The sequence below is a fragment of the Sarcophilus harrisii genome, chromosome 5, assembly GCF_902635505.1.
Source record: "Sarcophilus harrisii chromosome 5, mSarHar1.11, whole genome shotgun sequence".
NCBI classification, from domain to species: Eukaryota; Metazoa; Chordata; class Mammalia; order Dasyuromorphia; family Dasyuridae; genus Sarcophilus; species Sarcophilus harrisii.
The window spans coordinates 222,779,566-222,796,934 of NC_045430.1; the positions used below are offsets into that span (position 1 = coordinate 222,779,566).

Genomic DNA, 17,369 nt, shown 5'->3' on the forward strand with positions numbered 1-17,369 from the left:
CTTGAAAGCATCAGGAGAGGTGACCTTAAAATATCTATCCGAGAAATGACTATTGCCACACTGACAAGAACTCATCACACCACTGCCTTGCTGTTTGAAACTTAATTCTATACAAACATCAAGGGACAAGCAAACAACCACCACCACCAAAAAAAGCCAAGTCGAGATCTCTCCTTAGACACTGAATGACCTCAGGCAAATCACTTCATCTCTCACTCAGAGGTACTGTCAATGGAAGATTATGTGTATCCATAAGAGTCCATTTCAAAGGGGCTCATAGGGAAGTATTGATATTTCTATATTCTCTTTAAGGCATTCTTCTCCAGAAAGACTTTGATTCCTATATCAAACAGAGAGCCAGAAAGCGAGACCACAAGGCTAACCATTCTGTACTACTTGCAGAGGAAGAACCAGGATAGAATGAGAGCTATTTCCCATAAATACTGCTAATATGACTATCTCTTTTAAAAGCAAGTTTGTTATATACTTTTAACATCCTTTTTAAAAAATTTGAATTCTGAATTATCTCCTTCCCATCCCTTCCCAGCTCATTGAGAAGAAACATGACCTCAATTATATATGTGAAATCATGTAAAACATTTCCATATTAGCTATATTGCAACTAAAATAAAACAAGAAAAAATTAAAAAGTGAAAAAAAGCCTATGCTTCAATCTGTACTCAGACTCCCATCAATTCTCTCTCTGGAGGCAGATAAGCATTTCTTATCACAAGTCTTTCAAAATTGTCTTGGATCATTATATTGATCAAAGTATCTAAGTCTTTCACTTGTTATCTTATTAATGGAGCCGCAAAGCTAATGGAGACACAAAACTATCTTTTTTTTATAGTATTTTATTTTTCCAAATACATGCAAAGATAGTTTTCAACATTGACCTTTGCAAAACCTTGTGTTCCAAATTTTTCTCCTTCTTGTCCCTCCTCCCCCTCTCCCAAGGCAGCAAACAATCTAATATAGGTTAAACATATGCAATTCTTCTAAAAAATATTTCCAGATTTGTCATGCCAAGCTATATCTAAAGGCTTCCCACCAAATGCTAGTTTCACCAAAACAAGTAGCAACTTAATCCATTTATTCAAGCTGATAGCAAAAAGAAATCAGAGAAGTTATGCAGATAAGAGAATATGAAGAGTAAATGAACTTTCTTCTTGAAAGCAAGCTCTCTCTCTTCAACCAAAAAAGAGAGTCCCAGATCTCACCCAAGGGAGAATTCCCCAAAATCTTTACTATGGAAAACTAAGCAGAGGGATATGATCACGGCACTAGCTCCTTTCTACACATCAGCTTCCTAAAATCTTTCTGTTACAGGAATTTTTTTTTCTTGAAAAGAATTTAGAATTGAGAATTTCCTCTTTCAAAGATATAAGCCAAAAGAATAAGTTCTTTCTTCTCCCAAACTGTCACCAACCCTCCCCCTCAAATAGGAATGAAACACTGAGAAATTATTCACCATTGAAGAGACTCTTAGCAGAATGGTTTTGAGTCTTGCTGTGTACAATGTTATCAACATATCAAGCCAAACTCTCTAGTATATGCTTTTCTTTAATACTGTTAACAATTTACAGTGAAGTTCATTAAATGTCTTTTCTCCAAGAGAAACACAATTCAGGAAAACCTGATTAACCAAACCCCAATTTCATTGCTCTGTCACAGAGATCTCATGTAGTTCTCTGTTCTCTCAGTCTCCATTCTGTTTTTACCATCAGCTCTGAAATATAAGAGCAAGTTTAGAAACATCCACCCAGAAATCTAGAACTGTTCAGCTTTTATAGTTTGGATACAGAAAACCTCAAAGTCTGGTACCTTTATTAGGTGAATGAGTGATAGTTGCTACTTTTCTGCGTTTTGATTCCATTACCCAACTTAGTCTTCTGGATTTGGGTTACATCCACAGTAGCCAATGAAATAATGTAGTAAGAAATTCACCCTCAAATAACTCTCTTCTTCCAATTGTTTCGTCTTTGTTGATAACATTACTGATTTCATTACAAGTAAACCTTAAAGATCTTCCCCTTCACTCACCAAATTCTATTAACTTTTCTTTCAGAATTTATTTCATATCTATTCCCTTATTAACACTTCCATTATCCTAGATATTTCTTCATTGCCAAAACCCACAAGCTTTTGGCCACCTTAAGAACAGGAGAAAGAACAAATTTTGAGACTTTTCTTTCCATTGTCAGACAATATGCAAAGAAATATGTACAAAAAAAGCTACAGACAGGCTAGGGAATAAGTAACAGGGGAAAAGAATTAAGAGAGTGAGGGAAAGGCTTCATATAAAAGAAAAAATTTTAGTTAGAACTTAAAAGAAGCCAGAGAATCCAGGAGGAGAAGGAGGACAGTGTTCCAGGCATAGGGGCAGTCAGCCAGAGGCAAATTCACAGAATTTCAAAATCCCAAAGGTGAGGACGATCTCAGCTACCATGGAGTATGACTCTGCTTAAATCTAAAACATATGACATATCTCAGTCTTTACCTGAAGGCTGGGGGGGAGGGGAGAGTGTATACTGCTTCCCAGAGAAGCCCATAAAACATGTACAAAAACTTTTTTGATGATTACCCCCCCAAGAAGTTCAAGGATGCCTCTGTCCATCTCTATAAAATTAAGGAAACAGATAGTCCTGTAAAAATCATAGAGGGGTCTTTCTCTTACGTTATTGCTGACAAGATTCTTGCCAGAGTTCTCTTTATTAGGCTGATCCTTCACCTGGAAAATCGTCAAATAAAATTATTCCATTTACCATCATTATATGGAATGTGCATAGCTTAGCAACAACACAAAATTGAGTAGACCCGAAAATGACTATCCAGAATAATGGGTCCACATCAGAGAAGGTGCTGTACTCTGAGTGAAGTATTGTTGTAGCTCAAATGAAACACGAGATGCACACATTTAGAAACATCTTTATTCCAAATATTCATCAGGACTATTTATGCTGATCTGTGCTAGAACCTTCCAAGCTCCTACTGGTCTGATGAACTAGTCACACACACTGTGTCTTGACTTCAACCTAATGATATCATTTTGGTCCTCACTCAACATCAGATCTAATGTTATCTCTTCATAGATTTCACTCATTATTCCTAGTTCTGCCCTTTAAGCACAAAGAAAATAAAAACTCATCTCTCTTTTCCATGACACATTTCAGATATGTGAAGATAATTATAGAATTACCTCTAAATATCCTTTTTGTGAAGGGTATATGTGTGTATATGTATCTATTTATCTAGCCATTTCTATGTATAACATATGACATGATCTCAAAGACTTTCATCATTCTTACTCTCGTTTGTGACACCCAAGCTTATTCATGTCTTTCCTAAAATATAGCACTCAAAACTGAACAATATTAATCTGCTCGTGGTCAAATCTCTGGTGATAAAAGTCTCCAACCTTAGGCATAATGCTACTCAAACAACAAATATACAGCCTTTTGTTGATCTAAAGCATTTCTAAGATAGGTATGATTTTAGAAATCAGGTCATTTATATCTTATAACAACATCAGTTCTTTAATGTGGTTTTCTTGAGTTAATAATAGCTAGCATTTATATAGACTTTAAGGTGTGCAGAGCACTTTACATTCTTCTATTATTTGATCCTCACTACAACCATGTGAGGTAGATACTATTATTATTTCTTTTTTATCGAGAAATGAAGTGACTTGTCCAGAGTTTTACATTTTGTGTCTGAGCAATGATTTGAACTTCAGTTTTCCTAATTCCAAGTCCAATACCTTATCCACGATATCACCTATCTCCCTGATAGATGAGGATCTGTTGAAGGAAGAGAAAATAGGATTTAAGATGAGGGAGCCACCTTCTTTTTATCTAAGGGTTTGGGCTAAACAAACCTTTTAAACTACTAGTGGAGCTTTAATTGACCAATTGTTGAGTCATTTATTTGTAGACATTGCTAGACTCAATTTTTTTTTTTGTAGCTAAGATTCTTTTCTCAAGCTAACCTTGTTACTATCACATAGCAATGGAAATAATCCACCTTCTTCACTCAGAACTTCCCTCTATAAACCTGAGAAGTTGACCATGAAGAAAATCTAACTTTACTCAACTTATAACTTAATAATTCTACCCATTTTCTAGGAAAGCTTTCTTATGCAGTATAGACTAACTCTGTAGAAACTATGTATTATAGGGAGTATTCAAAATATCACGTTTTGTTTAGATTACAGTGTTTAGCAGCACAAAGAGTCTGCTACATTTAACAGTCAATCCTTTATTGCCTTTATCACCAGTGGTACTCTGACTCCCTGGCAATAATCAAACACACAAAAGTGTGTTTGGCACATCCAAACAATTCTCCATCCAAAAAATGGCAATCTTAACTTCACATAATCTGAGATTGTGTCATCAATTTAGAATCAAGGGTCTCAATACAGCAACACAATTATTATCATTGACTAGTCCAGAGACCCAGGTCCTTACAGAGTCCCTGGCCCCAAAGTTTATCCCAGTCAAAAAAAAGTGAACTCATCATGTGCCATGAATCAAGATCGCATTATTACATGCACAAACCATGTACCATACTACTAATGCCAGATATTTAGTTCCAGTTAAATAATATTTCAGTTCCCATCAAGTTTAATCATGAATAGTCAGTCTAATATTTCAGACATAACTAGGATAGCACATATCTCCCTGCGATACAATTTGAATTCTATAAAACAGCCATGGCCTTTCAGATTAATAAAAATTATTTTCAAGATGCCAAAGATCATCCATTACATCCTGGGCCACTGTCGGTCATTCTGACTTTTGTTTTACCATTGAACTTTGATAAAGTTGGAAGAGACAGTCAGGCTGACGATTTTGTGCATCTTTGCCTCACTTAAATCAAATTCACACACAAGTCAAGACATCACCCAGTGATGTCACCATCCTCTTCAAAAAACAAAGAATAAACAACTGTATATTGTAGTGTAGATAATTGTAATTTTTCATCCTTTGAGTTTTTCTCTGATGGTTCCACAATCATAGTGTCTCATAAATGAAATCCTTAATAGGACAAAAGTATTTGTTCACTATTCATGGGGTAGTGTCCTGATGGTGTGCTGATGTCTGTGCTAATTAGATTTAAGTGAAGCAAAGTTGCACAAAGTCATCAGCTTCACTCTACCTTCGAGAGTCCTTAAAGTCCAGTGGCAAGATTAAAGTCATGATGACTGAAAATGATCTAGAAAGCAGTGGATGACCTTGGTGTCTTTGATGTCTAAGTATTCCACAGCACCTGCTTCAGTTGGTTGAAACAAATTGTTCTCATCTCTCATTCTGCCAAGAGAAATTTTCACATGCTTGGGGTAGATATTCCCCTAATTCACTGCTGGGTTTGAGCTCTGCCAGTTGCTCTCAACCTGGTTTAGCCTGTCTGCTGATAAGGAGTGTAGCCAATAGCATATAACAGCTTCCTAGAGCCACAGGCAGGAGTTGGGTGACAGGTGGACATCAAAAGTGAAGAAACAGCTCCGAGAAGGGTTTGACAAGCCCTCTATCAGAGGTGCTAATCCTCCCTAGTACACCCTAAACACCACAATGTCCAGTGGATGAACTACAACAGAGATGTCAAACATACTCTGAGGACTTCGTGTGATCTTCAAAATTCCCAAATGCACCAGGATCAAATTAAAGTGTAAGCAAATAAATAAAACTAATGTTAATTCATGGGTTTCTAAGTCAATAGGTATTTATTAGGGATCCATTTCCATTTTGAAACAAGAACATTAATGATCTTGTTGACAAATGGCAGTTTTGTTTTTCATTCTCATCTTCCTGGATCTTTCTGTAGAACAACATTTTTGAGTACTCTTCTCCATCTTAATATTTTCTTTTCTCTTGATTTTAGTGGTCCTACAACCCTATAACTGTCCTCTCTTCTCTCTGCCAGTCCTGAAGTTAGAACATTTCATCTTCCCGAGTTCAAATCTAGCCTCAGACACTTACTAGCTAGCTGTGTGACCATGGGCAAGATACTTAATTCTGCTCAGATTTTTCATCTGCAAAATGAACTGAAGAAGGAAAAATTACTCTAACATCTTTGACCAAAAGAAAAATATCACCAACCTCCCACCCCCCAAAAAACAAATGGGTCACAAGAATCAGACATGACTGAAAACAACAATAACCCTTCTCCAACATGGGCAACCCCCAATGTTTTATGCATGGCCTTCTCTTTGTCTCAGTATTCTTTCCTTCAATTATCTACTCAATGTTAAATATTGTATTAGCACACTATGTGTATGACTCCCTATAGTATTTTTTCAGTTCCAATATATTCCAAGAGTTCTGCTATCATATTCCCAACTTTCTGAAATCTTCACTTATATATTTCATCCCTCAAACTCAAAATATTCAAAACCAAATTCATCATTTCTCTCCCTCTACACCCACCTCCAATACGTGCCCTCCACAATATTTATTAACAAAAAATGTTGATACCATCATCCTTCCAAGCAGTCACCCAAATTGATGACATTTAGAATCATCTTTGAAAGTTCCTACTTCATCAAAGATTTCCTACATTCACTTAATTCTACCTATATATTATCTCTTCCTTCTGTCCTTTCCTTTCCACTCCCAATGTAGTTCTCATTACTTTTCATCTAAACTCTTGCAACAGCCATGTAATTAGGTTTTCTGATGCCAGTCTCTACAATTCAGCCATCACACTACTGCACAAATAAGGCTTCTAATAATCACTAATAACTTCACTAGGATCATGTTCTCCTTCAAAAGCCTTCGTTGGTGTTCTACTCCAGAGGAATCAAACACATTGAAAGCCAATTTGGCCTAAATACTGCCCAAATTAAAATGTAATTGGTAACTATTTTAACAAAATAAAAACACAACTGAACATGGATACTCTCAATGTATGGTTTTCTAAGTAAAAATGAAGTTTGTAGGGTTTCATATGGTTTAGTGGTCTCTGTTTCTTTTTGAGTTTGAAATCACTATTACTCCCTGCTGAATAAAGTATAAACTCATTGTCTGGACACTTAAACCCTGCACAATCTACCTTTAAAATATTTTCTCATCTTATATGTCATCCAAATAATCAACTCTTGTACTAATTGTGCTCTGCCCATCCTGTATTTTTGTTCCTGCAAATTTATACTTTACATAAGCTTTATAATGCAATCATATTATTGTTTTACAATATAATGAAACACTGAAAACACCCCTATTTCAGTCAGATATCTATAGCTTTAAAGCTAACGTAAATTTAATAAAAATCATGTGCACAACTAAAACAAATTAACATAGTTTGCTTTTTCCATTTAATTTTTAATTCTGTTTCTATAGGAAATTCTTTAGCACTTGACTGCATTTGTGGTAAACCAAATACCTATCAATACAGTTATCAGCAGCAAAAGAATATGACCACCACTGACCACAAAGGGAACAGCACTGATACTTAGGATTAGGACTAATAAAATAAATTTTGTAAGCCAAATGTAATTTTTGTGAACATCACAATTTCTAAAATTTAAAGTTGTATTTCCAAAAAAAAGTGTGTAGAAGCTTTGCTAATAGTCATCAAAATATGCTGAAACGTAAAAAGTCCTTTATAAAACAAAATTAGCTTAAAGAATTGTCCCCCAACACCAGTACAAAAACAAGCATTCCAAATTTTTATTATATTTATATATATGTCATATATAGATATGTAATATATTATTTGATTTTTAATTCATACAGCTTTTTTCAGTAAGGCGACTACAAAAGTAAATATTTTTTAAAAACAAAGTATATTATCTGCATGTGATTTAACTACTTGATAAATCACTCATGATTCATTTCCAGCTGTCACTGAAAATATTTCTAGAACACCTCAGTTCACTCATCAACTGATAGGTGAAAGAAATGAATGCAAAACATTTAAACATCTCCTTAAACTAAACATAATTAAGGAAGCATGCTTTTATAAAACTGAAAAAAGTCACATTGTATGTTCTGAAAGCAGAGAAACAATACAAAAGTGAGTATTTATTACCTGAGCTTGAAGTAGTTCTTCCTTTAATTTAGCAGCATCGGCACTTGTTAAAATAATAGAAGATCTCTTCGAAAAGCTATAATTATAATTATTTTTAAATAATCATTTTGCTTTTATTTTTTAGACAAAGATTTAAATAAAGTGAAAACATTTAAATGTCAATGTATAAACTGACATTTTAAAATAATGCTTACTAATCAAAATTATATCTTTATTAGATCAGTTGTACAATATTGGTCATTATAATTACATGGTATTCAATTTCTTATTTTTTACTCTATTCAAATATTATATCTTTGTATATATTGGTAGCCATTCATTCAATTCATGAAAATAAATATTTGTTAAATGTCTACTAAGGACCAAGAATGATGCTAAGCTCTGGGGACACTTGAGCTTGAAAGCAGAGAGGAAAGATCAAGAACAAGCTCAGGGCCTAATTATAAGAGCACAGAACTATGAAAATGTAGCCCTGTTGCCCTAAGCCTGAGAACAAAGCCTGATTCAGTTCTAGCCATTAGTCCAATGTGTACACCTGCAGTGGAATAAATATGGCAGACTAGACTACAAGAAAACCCAAGTTTAGTCACTGAACCTGTAGAACCTGCCAGTGGACTAACAGTAACTGAGTCCAGTAGCTTCTATTGAAATATGACTATGCACAAGCCAAACCTGGGTCAGAAACTTACAGAGGTCTGATTACAAGGGCAGATAATAGGCCTCATCCTGGGTTATACCACTTTGGCAGCACTGAAAACTTACAAGACCCCAAACTGAGAACATAGAAAAAAAGAGGGGTATTCAAATGAGTGAAATCAGAAATTTTTGCAGTACTGAATTTGAGATTAACCATTGTTGAAAATTATGAAATCAATAATGAAAATGTGTATGATATAAATAGCTTTTAAATAGTTTGAAAAAATTTATGAGCCACGCACCAATTCTTAATTTTTGTTTTCGTATAAGAAGTGTGGAAATTTCTTAACCATTTTTGTTGTAGTGTTATTTAGTTGTTCAGTCATATTTGACTCTGTGTGACTCCATGGACTACAGCATAACATCCAGCTCCTTCTTCGTATCCTCCACTATCTCTCAAAGTCTCTCCAGGTCCATGTTCATTATTTCCATGATACTATCCATCTCATCCTCTGCCATTCCTTTTTCCTTTTGACTTCAATCTTTCCCAAATTCAGGGTCTTTTCAGTCCTATCTTGTCATTATGTGGCCAGAATATGTAAGCTTCACCTTCAGTATTTGACCTTCTGGTGAACAGCCTGAATTAATTTCTTTAAGTCTTCTCTAGGACCACAATTCAAAAGTGATAATTCTATAGCTCTCAACTTTCCTTATAGTCCAGTCCCAATTCTCACAGTCATACATTACTATTCCATACCTTTGACTTTGTAGGCAAGGTGATATCTCTGTTTTTAGAGTGCTGTCCAGATTTGCCATAGTTTTCCTTCCAAGGAGCAAGCATCTTTTAATTTCATGGTTGCAATCACCATCTGCAGTGATCTTTGAGGCCAAGAATATAAAACTTGATGCTACTTCCATTTCTTCTCCTTCTATATCCTAGGAAATGTTAGAACCAGTTGCCAAGATCTTGGGTTTTTTATTTTTGTTTTATGGTTAAGCTTCAAGCAAGCTTTTTATACTCTCCTCTTTCATCTCATCAAGAGGCTTCTTAATTCCTCCTTCATTTTATGCTATAAAAGTGGTATCATCTGAATATCTAAGACTGTTTATATTTTTTCCAGTAATTCTAACTTTTGCTTCATAGTTACATTGTACTACTCAATGTTAGATTCATCTACCATGTACTGTGCATATATGTTAAACAAAATGACAATATATAGCTTCGTCATACTTCTTTTCTAATATTAAACCAATCAGTTGTTTCATGTTTAGTTCTGTTACTTCTTTTGGCTCACATACAAGTTCCTCAGGAGACAAATTAGATGATGTGGTACTTAACCATTACTTTTGAAATCTGTACTTGTTTCTTTTATGAAAGACAGAAAGAGAGTGACAAAAAGGTATGACAGAAAGAGATCACAGAGAAATGCAAAGCTGTGTAAGGAGAAAAAAGAACCAAATAAGAAAGAAAAAAGGGGATTAAAAAAAAAAAAGACAAAAGGATGCATGCCAGTGCAAAAGCTATAAGGAAACAGAAGACAAAGTATTAAGTGTGAGAAGAACCAAGTACATCAATTTTACTAGACAATAGAGTAATGAGACTGTAATAATAGGTTGAGATCAGACTGTGACAGGCTTTAAATACTAAACAGTGAGCTTCCTATAAGGAGCAAGGAAACAACATGGTCAAATCTGTACTAAAGGGAAAAAAAGTACTGGTTACTGAATGGAAAATGGATTGAAAAGGGAAGATACTAAAGACAAGAGAACAATTAGGAATCTACCATAATAGTATAGATAAGAGGTGATGGAAGTGGAGAACAAGGATGGTAACTGTCTCCTTGAAGAAAATGTAACATATGAGAGACATGGAGATTAAAATATAAGGATATGGCAACTAACTCAAATTCTGGATTAAGGAGAGTGAGGAATCAAAGATAACGAGAATGTGACAAACTTGTGATCCCATAAGGTTGGTAGTTAATTCTCAAGAAAGAGAGGCAAGTTTGGTAGAGGAATGGGTTGGGAATAAGGGGAAGTTAAATTCTTTTGCTTTGGATATGCATTTGAAATATCTATGAAAATTCCAATTTCCAATATCCAATAGATGATTGGTTATGGGAGAGAGCCTGTAGTTGGACAGATGTAGAAATTGTCTGGATAGAGATACTTAACCACATTGGAATCTGGAGGAGAGAGGAGAAGGAGACAGAGACAGAGACAGAGAGAAAGACAGAGAAACAGAGACAGAGACAGAGAAGGAGGGAGGGAAGGAGGAAGAGAGGAAAAGGGAGGGAGAAAGGAAAAGAGGAAAGGAAGGAAGAGAAAAGAGAACCCAAGAAAGAACCCTAAGGAAATCTATAGTTAGAGAAATATAATAGAGGATAGAGAGAGAAAAGAGACAGCTAGGTGGTGAAGTGGATAGAAGTATCTAGCCTGTATTCAGGAACACTTATTTTCCTTACTTAAAATCTGGCCTCAGATATTGACTAGCTGTGTGATGGTGGGCAAGACAATCTTGTTTGTCTTGATTTTCTCATTTGCAAAATGAACTGGACAAAGAAATGGCAAACCACTCCAGCATCTTTACCAAGAAAACCTCAATGGGGTCAAAAGAATTGAACATGACTGAATTTATCATTTATGGATGATAAATCAGTAAAGGAAACTAAAAGGGAGAAGTACGGATAAAAGAGCCAAGAGAATGTACAATCATGAAATCCCTGATGAGAGAGTATTCGAGAGGCTAGTCAATGATATTAAATTTTGCATAAAGGTTAAGAAGGATGAGAACTAAGAAAAAAGCCATCAGATGTGTTAGGTTTGTGTTATCACACAAGTAACAACATTAGAGAACTCCTATTTTATTTGACAACACAGACTCTCTATGAAGCAATTTCTACATAGTCTGCTGTATTTTTTTCAGGGACATTTTCAACAGGCAAATGCTTAATATAGTTTTATAAAATTTTCTTCAAACCACCTATAATCCAGTAATTAAGTGACCCCCAAAGTTTGAAAAGGGCAGTTAAGGTGGCTAAGTGAATAGTGTACTGCCTGAAATCAGGAAAACTACTCCTCCCGAGTTCAAATCCAGCCTCAGATACTTCCTAGCTGTGCGACTCTAGGTCACCTGGTTTGCCTCAGTTTCCTCATCTGTAAAATGAGCTGAAGAAAAAAATGACAAACCACTCCAGTGTCTCTAGCAAGAAAACCCCAGATAAAGCCACAGAGAGTCAGACATAACTGAAAATGATGGAACAACAACAAAGTTTGAGAGGAAAAAAATGCCGCCTGCCTCAATCTGCAAGCCTTTTCTCTTTCTTGTTCTTGCTCCACAAACTTCTTAAAATGCTTTTTCTGCATTTTTTCCCACAAAAAGCCTTCTTATGACGATTACTTCGTTTTCTTCTCTGGTTATGTGTCCATCTATTTTTTTTTAAATTCAGCTTATCAGGAGGCAATGTGATATAGTGACTAGAAAGGCACATATATTGTACAAATATATATGCCTGTATATACATGAATGTACACATGTATACACACACACACACACACATATATATATATATACACTTATATGATCTGTATTTCTATCTACACTGTGACTATAATACATATATAAACTTATATGTACATATCCTTTAATTTGTTTATAAAACTTTCCTTCCAATGTTCCAATCTTTATTTGGAAAAAAAAATTTAAGACACTCTTTAGTGCTTAGGCCTCCAAACCCTTCAGTGTCCTAGACAAATTTAACGGATCTTGGCAGGCTGTTCATTACTTCCTCCTCATCTACTCAAAGAATATATATAGTACACCTCATTAGCTTCGAGCAAAATACCTAGCCTGTAGTACACATTTGATAAATATTTGATGACTGATTAAATGATTGATCATATCAGGTTCACAAAAGTTTGCTTCCATATTCCTCAAGACAGACTCACTAGCTATCAACAATATTATAATTATAATTTATATCACCGTATATTATATTAATATATGCTTAATATATTGGTAATAATAATAAATGGCATTTTAAAAATGCTTCAAGGTTTGCAAAGTTCTTTACAAATATTACCTCAATGAATCCTTATAGCAATCCTGGGAGGTGCTGTTATTATCCTCATTTTACAAATGATGAAACTGAGACAAAAGTTAAATAACTTGCCAAGAATCACACCATTAGTATCTGAGGCTATATTTTAATTCAGGCCTTTCTAACTCCAAATTCAGGGCTCCATCTCTTGTGCCACCTAGCTGCCTCTTATATAATGAATGCCTATTATCTGAAAGTTACCATGTTAACCCCAGGGAATAAAAATATAAAATAAGTCACAGTCAAAAGGCTTATAACTTCTTTGTTTTGGTTTTAGTAACATGTTTCCTTTGTGTTGCAAAGAGTACAGTAGAATTCTCCTTCAAGTGGAGTGGAAAAAACAGTGGATTCTGACCCAGAGACTAGAGTTCTAACCTTGGTTCTGTTCTTCCCTGTGACCTTGGACAAATAACTCATTTATATTTCTCATTGTTTACCTGTCTAAAGAATGGTTTGAAACACATGATCTTTATGTTAGGTAATCCTCTAGAAAGAGTACAGGCCTGAAGTCAGGAGACCCAAGTTTGAATCTAGCCTCAGATATTTACTAGGTTTGTGACCCTCATCCGTAAAACACGGAGAATAATAATAGCACCTACCTTCCATGACACATAGTAGGCATTTAATAAATACGTGTTGATTAATTAATTTATTGGCCATATCAGGTTCACAAATGGATGCCTCCATATCTTTCAGGACAGACTCATTACCTAAAATTCAATAAACATCATTATTATGAGAATAGTAAACATTATAAGGACTGAATGAGATAATATTTTTTTAAATGTCTTCACAAATCTTAAGAATGTTATATAAATTCTAGCTCTACAGTTTAAAAATTCTTTGATCCTCTATGTTGCTGGAAGGTCTAAAGACAGAGGACAAAACTGGAGTGATTCAGGAGGCCAAGATTTAGCTCAGTATAAAGAAGGATTGAAGAATGCAGACTTCTTTAAGAAAAGAATATCACTTTTATCTTTATGTCACTAGTACAAAGTTATCCAGTAATTGCTTATTGAATTAAATTGTTCAACAGTTAGAGCTATCTGAAAATGGAATCATTTCCAGTCTTACATCTCTTACTGCCAATTAGACATCTTGAACTGGATGTCTCAAAGATATTTTAAACTCAACATGTCCAAAATGGAACTTACCTTTCACCTCCCAAGCTTTCTTCTCTTCCTAACATCCCTAATGCTAATGTATAACCATTCTTCCAGGTACCTACCCAGGCTTACAACATTGTCAACTGAAGTCCTATCTATTCTTCTTTCAGTTCATTTCTCTCACATACTCCTTATCTCCTCTGATACTGCTACCAGTCTGGTATAGGTCGTCACCACTTCATACTAGTTCCAATAACCTACTGGTTGATCTAATTCAAATCTCTCCCCTCTTCAATTCATTCTCCACTCAGGTGTCAAAATATTTTCCTGTAGCCCAGTTGTGACTATCACCCTTTCCCATTCAATAAACTCCAGTGATTCCCTATTCCTTCCAGGATCAAATAAGCAATCCTCTGCTTAGCTTTGAAGGCCCTTCATCTCCTGCTTCCAATCTAGCTTTCAAGTCTTCTTCCTTACACTTTGCTCTCCCTCCTCTATGATCCGGGAACACTGCTGTCCTAGTTGTTCTGCATACAGGGCATTCTACCTTCTCATCCCAAGTACTTCACTGGTTATTTGTCCCCCTCCTTAGCACACTTCCCCTCTTCAAGTTCTTTGCCTCATAACATTCCTGGCTTTCTTCAAGTCTCATCTGATGTCCTATCTTCTACAAGAAAGGTTTCCCTTTACAAAAATAGGCAAAAAGCAATCTCTGCTCTTAGGGAATTGCTTAACGGTGAAGACAACATGTAAAAAGTGTGTGGCAAGACACAAAACTTCCTGATGTGTACTGTGTGTATATATAAAATAAGTGTGTATACATGCATGGTTATATACACACATGTGTTTAGTGTTGTAGGAATACATGTTATAAAGACAACAAATATATAGGTTGTATACACATGTTGTATATATGTGTATGCAGTAAGGTTGTTGTTTAACCTTCCTTCTAAAAGAGGGCCATGATATCCGGGAGGAGGGGAGGGATACCATGACATGCAAGTGAATTGGATTAGAGTGAAGGAGGGCTGGGCAAAGTCACCTGCCTCACTTTCTCCTCCAGAGCTATCTGGATTCAGTGGCCAGATACGCTCTATACAGAGCAGAAAGACTGGAGAGGGCCCTGGATGAAATGGGAGATCTAGATGCATAAATATGTATATTATAAGTATCTGCTTTGTTGTGTCTTCCTTTTAGACATACTGTGAGATGCATTAAGAACAGAAACTGTTTTTTGCTTTTGCCAACTCAATCTTCTTCATGATAATTTTTTCTGTCACTGGAAGTATTCTAACAGGGACTGAATGATCATTTCTCAGCAAAGTTGTAGGAAGGATTTATGTAACAATTTTCTAAGGGTCCACAAGATGGCAATATTCCCCAAAGATTTTTTCTTTTTTTTCTTTTTCTTTTCTTTTAATTAAAGCCAACGAGGTGAAGTAACTGAGGCTTTTTAGCTAACAATGGTGAAGTATAAGAAAATACTATTAAGAAAGAAGTCAAAGGAAATTGAAAAGCAATAAAGATAATGATTTACATGAGAAAAAGAAAACAACTTGGAAAGGACTGTTTCACTCTTTCTTTGAATTATTCTTTCTCAGAAAGATCTCCTTCACAGGAAATTAAACATATAAGAGGATGAAACACCTTCATTTAACTATCCACAAATATTAATAAAAATTGAGCACTAATTCTATGCTTGTCTCTGTGATAGGTACATAAGGACAAGTCTTTAGATTCAATTCAATTCAGCAAATATCTACTAAAAGCTACTATATGCAAGATGGAATTCTAGAAATCTGGAAATGCCAAGGCAAAGAGGGAAAAGGGGGAAAAAAGGAAGAAATGTATTTTTCCTCAAGAGTTTGTACATACTTCATCTTCTGAAATTATTTTGCATCTACTTTCTACATAAAATCATACATAGTTTATGAACTGTTAGCAGCTTTTTCATAATGTCTGACTCTTCATAACTATTGGGATTTTCTTGGCAAAGATACTGATATCGTTTGCCATTTCCTTCCCCAGCTCATTTTACAAATGAAAAAGCTGAGGCAAATATGAGTTGCCCAGAGTCACACTACTGGTTAAGTATCTGAGGCTGTATTTGAACTCAGAAAGATGAGCACACTTTCCCCTACACCACCTAACTGCCTATTATGAGATAGTACTTAATAAATGCCTTTCAAAAAGGAGCTACAAGTGCCTCAGTACAATAAAGAGGCAGCATGGCATAATGTGTCAAGAGGCAGGATTCTAATTTTTGCCTCTGAAGCATACTGGCTATGTGACTTTGATGAAATCAAATCACTCCCAGATGACCCTGTCACCTGATTTAAGACTAAGTTGCCAAGTCAGGTGCTGAACTTCCTTATACAAGGAAAGTTCTCTATACCAATACAAACAGTTTGGTTAAAAAATGTTTGCAGCTATTCTTGATGTGTGATCAAACAAAACATTAAAAATACCTATTGTGCTTAGAGTACTCTACAAGACCCTTGGGAAGATATACAGTTTACATAAATTACTGCCCTCAGGGAATCTGCACCCTCATTGGGGTGGAAAGAAAGGGACAGAGAAGATAAAAAATACTAATTACTAGCACATACAACAATCACAAATTATGTGATAAGTATATTTGTAGGCTACAAACCTACGATCTATATGAGATCTAGTAAGGAAGGAGTATATACCAGCCAGAGGTTCAGAGAGGTCTTCCTAGAAGAGGTGGCATTTGAATTAGGCTTTAAAGGATTGAGTGGGGCCAAGAGAGATAGGGAGAACATTTCAGTCTAGGTAATAATATGAGTCTAGGTAATAATAATAAGGTACATAATCATGAGAGTTCATGGTTAAGTGAGATAATAGTAGAGTTCAGCTAGAACACAAAGTGCATAGAAACAATATGAATCCATTTTTTAAAAATTACCTTTTATATCCTTGCTTCTTACCTGTCTAGATCTCCATTTCTAAGTGAGTCTCTAGATGTAACTTTTTCTGATTTTTTCCTTTGCAACTCCAAGAGTATCTTTTCTCTCTGTAGCAATTGCTAAATAATGATAAAGTCAGAATGATCACAGGTTATATCAAATCTTTATATGATATTATCAGGAGATAAGTTATTTTTGTTTCATTTTGTGTTTTTTATTTCAATATGAAGCTGGAAGAAAAGGAGGAAATAGTGGAAAGTCATTCCTTCCTAGGTCCATTTCTGTCTCTCTCAAGGACCTTTTATTTTATTTACCTACTCAATCAACTCAAACTTTCCCATGAACTAAAGGGATAAAGGTGAATATGAAGCTAAGATACACCTAGGAGGACTGAGGATTCCTTCTGTTCATTATCTGCTGATTAATCTAGAGGGTCACTACTTTGTAAAGGATCAGTACCCCTGTCTTTTGAACAGAGGCCAAATTTTAACAAGTCAGTTCAAGAAATCTGGACTCTAGGTCTTGCTTTCGTACTCTAAATTTATATTTTCTTCTCTGTAAATCTAAGC

At 35.2% G+C, this 17,369-nt stretch overlaps 1 protein-coding gene across 5 annotated transcripts in view; it reads right to left on the reverse strand.

Moving 5' to 3' along the window:
- CCDC7 (coiled-coil domain containing 7) overlaps positions 1–17,369 on the reverse strand; it is a 95,797-nt gene that overhangs the window by 6,978 nt on the left and 71,450 nt on the right. The window contains exons 13-16 of one of the 5 annotated variants that reach the window (XM_031939724.1): positions 16,822–16,919; positions 8,029–8,104; positions 2,678–2,731; positions 1,668–2,153 (exon numbers count right to left, since the gene is read on the reverse strand). In XM_031939724.1, the coding sequence (XP_031795584.1) occupies positions 2,106–2,153; positions 2,678–2,731; positions 8,029–8,104; positions 16,822–16,919 (276 nt within the window). In that variant the 3' untranslated portion in view covers positions 1,668–2,105. Of the gene's footprint in view, positions 1–1,667; positions 2,154–2,371; positions 2,732–3,760; positions 3,801–8,028; positions 8,105–16,821; positions 16,920–17,369 lie in introns of those variants that run through there. The other 4 variants (XM_031939726.1, XR_004229764.1, XM_031939723.1 and 1 more) reach the window with 4 other exon arrangements.